At 42.3% G+C, this 6,845-nt stretch overlaps 1 protein-coding gene across 1 annotated transcript; it reads left to right on the forward strand.

Annotated features, from left to right (window-relative positions):
* The first annotated feature begins 574 nt into the window (after positions 1 to 574).
* kics2 (KICSTOR subunit 2) lies at positions 575 to 4,803 on the forward strand. Its single transcript, XM_086269861.1, has 3 exons — positions 575 to 1,039; positions 2,033 to 2,330; positions 3,320 to 4,803. The coding sequence occupies exons 1-3, from the start codon at positions 811 to 813 to the stop codon at positions 4,137 to 4,139; spliced, it is 1,347 nt and encodes a 448-aa protein (XP_086125987.1). The 5' UTR covers positions 575 to 810; the 3' UTR covers positions 4,140 to 4,803.
* Positions 4,804 to 6,845: the final 2,042 nt, after the last annotated feature.

Raw genomic sequence — 6,845 nt, forward strand, 5'->3', positions numbered from 1 at the left:
AACTCAAAAGGAGTCAAAAATGGCCGGTTGTATTTCAGACCTCAGTGGGTTAATCCAACAAATCATGAAAATTAGGTTTAAATTTTTGTTCATGACAGTGCAGATTTCTGACAATTTGTGTAATTTAAAGCATCCAACAGTGTGATTGTTTTCTAACAAAAAACAGTGAAACTTAAGTTAGACTTGTGTTTGTAAATGAACCGCCCAATGTTGTGTAGCTTTCTGGATTTTATACTTATTGGGCTACATATTTATTTATTATACAGGCTATACAGTACATAGCATCAAAACTCACATGTTTTATGTAACTAAAGTGTGTAATTATGTGGGCTACAGATAATAATTAAGTTATAGACTATATTTATATGAAAAACGTGTATACCTACTGCATTTAAATTAGTTTAACCATATGTAACCACCTACATGTGTGTTTGAAAAAAAAAGGCTTTGATTTTGCCACCCCATTTGATTTCTTTGCCACGCTCATGCCACCCTAAGAAAATTTCTCTAGATCCGCCGCTGAATAAAAGACCCCCTCCTCTATCGCCCCCAATTTAGGAGGTTCTTCATGAATTGACGTCCGCGGCTTTCCGTAGTGTTTACATCCGGCGTAGTCAATATGGCGTCTTGCACTTGGCCTGTTAGCTTTAAATAGACGTGTTTTAATTTCTTTGTTTCACGTTTATATTTAATGGGTTTCCTGGGATCAGTATGTAAAATTAGCCTTTTAACCACACTATTTATCAGTTGGTGTTTTTTCTTACACACACTTCCCGTTGCTAACAGTTAGCTCGGGGGTATCTGCGAACCATGGAGGTGGAGGAGCTGCGGCCCGTTCCCCGGGAGCGGGCCATCCTGGAGAGCTTCTTCGCCCAGCTCGGCATGTTTTCCTTCGACCGAGCAAAGGACTACGTGGAGCGGGAGAAGGACGGCAGCAGGAGCAGCGGGAGCATCTGGAGCGCGCTGCTGGCCGCTCTGGCTCACCTGGCCGCGGCGGAGAAGGTGTACCACAACATGACGTTCCTGGGACAGAAAATAGGTAGCTTTCTCTGCTGCTGTGGTCCCCTGTATAACTACCACCATAACACGGAGGGTGTGGTGGATTAAAGCAGATAAAATGGAGTATATATGGGGTCTGTGCATGTACTAAGGTAGAATAATTCGTCGATGTGTAATTGATTTCATTGACATTAAATGAAATTAAAATGATTTTTTAAAAAACGCGCAAATCTATGAGGGGAAAAAGTTTCAGGTGAAAATGGCATATTTGTAAGAAAAAAATTCAGGACAATGGAGCATGTTTATAAGTAAACGAAAGTCTAGGAGAAAAAATCTATTTGTAAGAAATGATAGCAAATTTAGGAGAACAATTGCAAATATGAATGTCAGTTCATGATAATAAAATGGCCTGTGGCGCTCATGCTGTGGAAGGAATGTTGGAATTGTGTGGTTCCCCTTAGAGCAAAGGGTTACTGCAATCACTACAAGTCTGTTCTGAGCATTCACCTTTAACCTGTGGTGAAATATTTCATGCGAGTGGTCTCCTTCAGAATGACACCTTCTTTAAAACGTCAAATATGGGAATGTTTTGGGAAATCTGGGTTCAGTCCATAATGGTGATTTCAGGGTTTTTACTCCTTTTTCCTGCTGTGAACATAAACATTTCTAAGTATTTATCTTTTTTTTTTTTTTTGCTCCTAATAAACAGCTTTTAAATGTAGTGCTGTGCATGCAGAGTTTTAGGTTTTATAATTTGTTTTATGTCCTCGATGGATGTCCTGCATCACACCTTGCAGAACGTTTGTTCACAACAGCTCCAACTGTTTTTATCGCTGCTTCAGTCAGAATTTTAATCCAGTCTGAGCTGAGACTTATTATGTTTTCATCTTCATTATAAGTAAGCAATGATTTCTTATTGTCCATTATTTGTACTCAATTAAACATTTAAAACTCCAAATTTAATTTCCACCACCAGGTGGCGCTGCAGCACCTAAGTGTTTCTGTAGCTTGACACACACCCCTCTCTCTGCAGGTGGCCAGTCCTTCTTCAGCCGGAAGGACTCCATCCGCACCATCTACACCTCGCTGTACAACGAACTCAGGAAGGTGGTGATGATGGGGCGCCACGGCCAGTTGAACTCCTCCTCTTCCGCCTCCTACCTGGAGGACCTGTTATCGCACCTTTCAGAGCAGCTCTGCCACTTCATCCAGGCCCGCATGGAGATGGCTGACCTGTACGAGAAAATGCACTCACTGGGCAGCCAGAAGAATGTCAACTCTGAGGAGCTGGTCACAGTGCTCGAGGTCGTCCTCCAGAAATACAGCTCCAAGTGTGTATCTGATTACAGATTACTTTTACTGAAGAAAATCTTTTAATTTTGCAATGTAAGAGTTAAATGGAACAGTTCGAAACTACTACAACTAACATAGTTGTAGCAACTAAGACTTCCAGACCCAGGTAGTTTGGTCCTTTGATGTTGATTATAAAAAAGCGAGATTAAAAAAAACCCCAAACATGTACGGTTAAGTATTTGGACAACGACACAATTTTGACACAGACCAGGTGACTGTGCATAGAAATGTCTGTAATTCCTAAACAGGTAATGCAGTATTTAAATTAAAGTCCTAGAATTAAAGCTGGAAGTCAGCACTTAAATCATTTCTTCATAGTTTAATTTAAAACCTGCTGTGGTGGTGCACACTGGCAAAAATTGTGTCATTATTCAAAAGCTTCTGGACCCAAGTGTAAAAAACAAAGAGCGAGAGAGAAAGGGAGAGAGTGACATATTGAGGTTGTTGAAGGGAAACTTTGAGCTCAGGAATCTGGTGTTTTCCCCAGAGACGTGTCAGCAAAGTGGCGTGCTGCAGCCACAGCAGGAACAGAAAGCGAGTGAGCTGTTGACGGAGCTGCAGCGGAATGCGGCGTGACGCGCCACACGTCAACGGGTCAGCCAGCCATGAACCGGCGAGAAACTGTAACGTGCTTGCTCTCTCTCTCTGCCTTGTCAGCAGATCTGGGGGAGACGTTTGTCTCAGCTGCTTTGAGGTTTCTGCAAATTAGGCCAGAAGAGAAAATAAAGGATTCTGTCTCCTCAGAGAGATTTTATTTTGGCACCCTCAAAACTTCTTCACATTTTGCCTTTGCAGGTCTGTCAGCACTGTTCAGAAGTGATTGTTTCACTGGAGCCTCAGTGTGTGTTTGTTTCAGGCCTGGAAAAGATGAATAATGTCAGACCCAACAGGAGGAATAATGACTGACTGATGGATTGGTTCCTTCTTTACTTCCTCACCTCCTTCTCTTTCTTTTTTGCTCTTCCAGGTTTCACCATCCCATTGTGGGCCGGGTGGAGGAGGGCTTCCAGATGGAGGTGGACGTAGTGACACAGCTGCTGCGCTGCCAAGCCCAGTTGTCCGAGTGGCACTTCCTGCCCGCCCTGCTCAGCCTGCACGGTGCCAACTCCAAGCTCCTCACCTGGGGTCAGCTGTTCCAGCGGCAGAAGGAGACTCGCAAGCACCTGTTCGGAGGTCAGTCCCAGAAGGCAGTGCAGCCTCCGCACCTCTATGTGTGGCTGCAGCGCTTCCAAGCGACACTGCTCGCCAAGTTCAGCTTCTACTTTCACGAAGTTCTGAGCAAGCAGACGGTACCGGCTGACATGAGGGCGCAGACGGCCCGCACCACCCCGGACTACTACGGCAAGATCTCCACCTTCATACGCAAACACGATGCCAGCAATGTGTCGCTTGTGTTTGACAACCGCGGCTCGGAAAGCTTCCAGGGTCACGGCTACCACCACCCACACTCGTACCGGGAAGCACCGAAGGGCGTGGAGCAGTTCCCCGCTGTGGTGTCACTGCCATCGGGAGAGCGGCCGCTCACACACTGGCCCAACGTCATCATGATGATGGGAGACCGCGCCGCTGAACTCAACACTCTGGACAAAGTGGTGCACTTCTATGATGACAAGGTCCAGAGCACATACTACCTGACGCGGCCGGAGCCGCACTTTACGCTTGTCGTCATCTTTGACGGAAGGAAGTCTGAGAAGGATCTGCACCTCACCGGCTTCTTGCAGGAGATTTCTGGCTCGCTTCGGAACTCCAAGCCTTTCAGCACCCTCAAACCCGGGTCAAAGGGCTGAACTGCACATCGACAAGACGCTAAATTTTTACATGGTCCGGCGTTTTCTGTGGTCCAGCTGGCGCTTTTTGCTGCTTTCTCAGTTTGCCAAAAATGTTCCAGACCAAAGAGATTCTAGGTGCTCTGAATTTATTTGACCTGACCGTGACAGGATGACCACCACAGCACTGCTTGTGCTCAGAGCCTTTTAATTATTTGGCATCATGCGGTTTTAACAGGTTTATGTTTTAATTCGTTATACATTACATTTGTTGTGCTTAATACAGTTTAAATAAAGATTTGAAATGTAAAACAGTAAAGTTTCAATATTTACTTTTTACATATTTTTTTTTGTATTATTTATTTATTTTTAATATCCTTATTTGTTTTAAACTCTTCTTTGCTGCAGCTGCTTTGGCTCCTCCCCCTGTTTGAACCAACTTTGTTCTGATTGGTTGCCTCTCACAGGACGGGACTGCAGTGCTCAGCTATGTGCTGAGATCACTACAATAAGGATATGTGACATCATTTCGAGACCAGACAGTTTAACCTGTGAAGCTTTTGGCTCACTGCACATAAAGTGATCTCATTATGTGAAACTTTGGCTATGTTTAACAGGAATATCCATCACTGGAACAGAAAGCTCAATATTTTAGAGGAGAATTAAATAAATTTTTTGTCAGTATCGTCTGAGATTAAAAATTAAAGAGTGTTCATTTACTGATGCACATACACCCACTGGCCCTTTTATTAGCCCAGTGCATTTAAGCATTCGAACACATTCAAAACAATCCTCCTGAAGTTCAAGCTAAACATCAGAATAGGGGAGAAATGTGATTTAAGGGACTTTGAACAAAGCCTAAAACTGCCCATCTGCTCTCCTGCACAACCGTCTTTAAAATTTACAAAGAAAGATTTGAAAAGAGAAAATGTTCAGTGAGCGGCAGTTTCTGGCCAAAAATGTCTTGGTGATGTCAGAGGAAAATGGAAGCCAACAGTATCTGAAATAGCCACTCACTGCAACCAAAGTATGCAGAAGAGATTCTCTGAAAGCAAAACCGGTTGAACCTTGCAGCTAAAGGGGAAACCGGGTACCACTCCCGTCAACTAAGAAGAGGAAACTGAAGCCACAGACTCACCAAAAACTCAATTTCTGCTGCAACTTTCAGATGGTGGGCGCACAATTTGGTGTTAACGACATTTGGAGAAATAGTGGAAAAAGAACTATGAAAGGGTTAAATGGCAGCAATTTACTGAACACATCAGGAAGTTTATTGAGTGGGAGAAAACAGCAAAGGAAAGGATAAAATCGATGAGAGGCTTGAATGCTAGTTTAGGTTTATTTATAATATAAATACAACACATTGATACAATCCATTTGGCTATATGAGCTCATCATTAGGAGGCTCAGTTTTCAAATACAGCAACACTAACAGACAAAAACCATTTCCTTTATTATCAAACACATTCAAAGAAACCTCCCTTTGAGTTAAAATGCACCAACATGTTATGATGCTACATGCCAAGTACACAATCCTATACATCAAAGTGCAATGTTCACAATGGGTTAATGCTAGAATTCATAATTCAGAAATCTACTAAACACTTTATGATTATTTCATTCGGAGTGCTGCTGCTCTTCGCTCAGGACATGCGTGAGTGGATTCACAACTTCCAAAAAAGGATTTTAAAAAAAGGCACTTCCACATACACACACACACAGACACACACACACTCACAGATGTGCATCCACAGCCTATCTCAGCACGTCATGTTTCATTTTAATCACCACACTCACAGCCCAGTTGGAGGCCACATTCAGTGTGCTGTTCAAGTGTTTTTGGGCGTTTACACACAAAGCCCCACCCTGTTAGCTTATTGTGAGTTTAAGGTTAACTAGTGACTTCAGTGTAACGAGCAGGTAAACCAGTATTTTGACAAACACACAGATAGTGGCATGCTTTTTGCACTCGTTTTCCCCAACTTCCACTCGCGTGTTCTGGCACTCCTGGCAGGCATGAATTATCTATTATCTAATGCTATTATAGTACTTCTGCACTTACAAGGGAGCAGAACAAGGGCAGGCAAGCAGAACACACACACACACACACACACACACTTTACAAGGAGTATCAGGGTCACACCGAGGAAAAAAAAATATTACAAGAAATTCTCTTTAATTTTGCAGAACAAAGTCGAAACTTGAGGAATGAAGCTGTAACATCAGAACAGAGTTGAAATAATTTAAGGATCAAAACAAACTACTTGTGTAGGAAAAATCTAGTCAGTTTTGCTAAATGCTGGAAATTATAAAAACTGTGCGGTTAGAAGTTAAGGATTACGGGGACAGGGTTGGTCTTGATTCTAATTTCAAAATCCCATTTTAAAACTAAAAATACTGTCAAGAATAAACTCAGCATTTTGCGAACAAACCTAAAGCACTATTTCTGGAATAAAATTGAAACGGAAGCTACTTTCAGCTGTTCCTTTAATCACCACAGTGAGTAGCTCTGCACGTTTGATATGGCAGAAATCTGAAACATTATTTTGAGAATAAATTCAAAATAAAATATCTTTATTAAAGTTGAGATGTTATGCTGAGAAAGTCAAGATTTAAAAGTAAGCCTGAAAAACTAAAGCTGAAATACTGTTTTGAGGACAAGTCAGAAATTTCAGAATAAAGTCAATATTCTGAGAATTACATTTTGAGAATAAACTCAAAATAAAG

This window comes from Aulonocara sp. 'chitande type north' Nkhata Bay, linkage group LG17, assembly GCF_057382095.1.
Source record: "Aulonocara sp. 'chitande type north' Nkhata Bay isolate Kocher_YH1m ecotype deep benthic linkage group LG17, A_spYH_male_GT1.1, whole genome shotgun sequence".
NCBI lineage: Eukaryota > Metazoa > Chordata > Actinopteri > Cichliformes > Cichlidae > Aulonocara > Aulonocara sp. 'chitande type north' Nkhata Bay.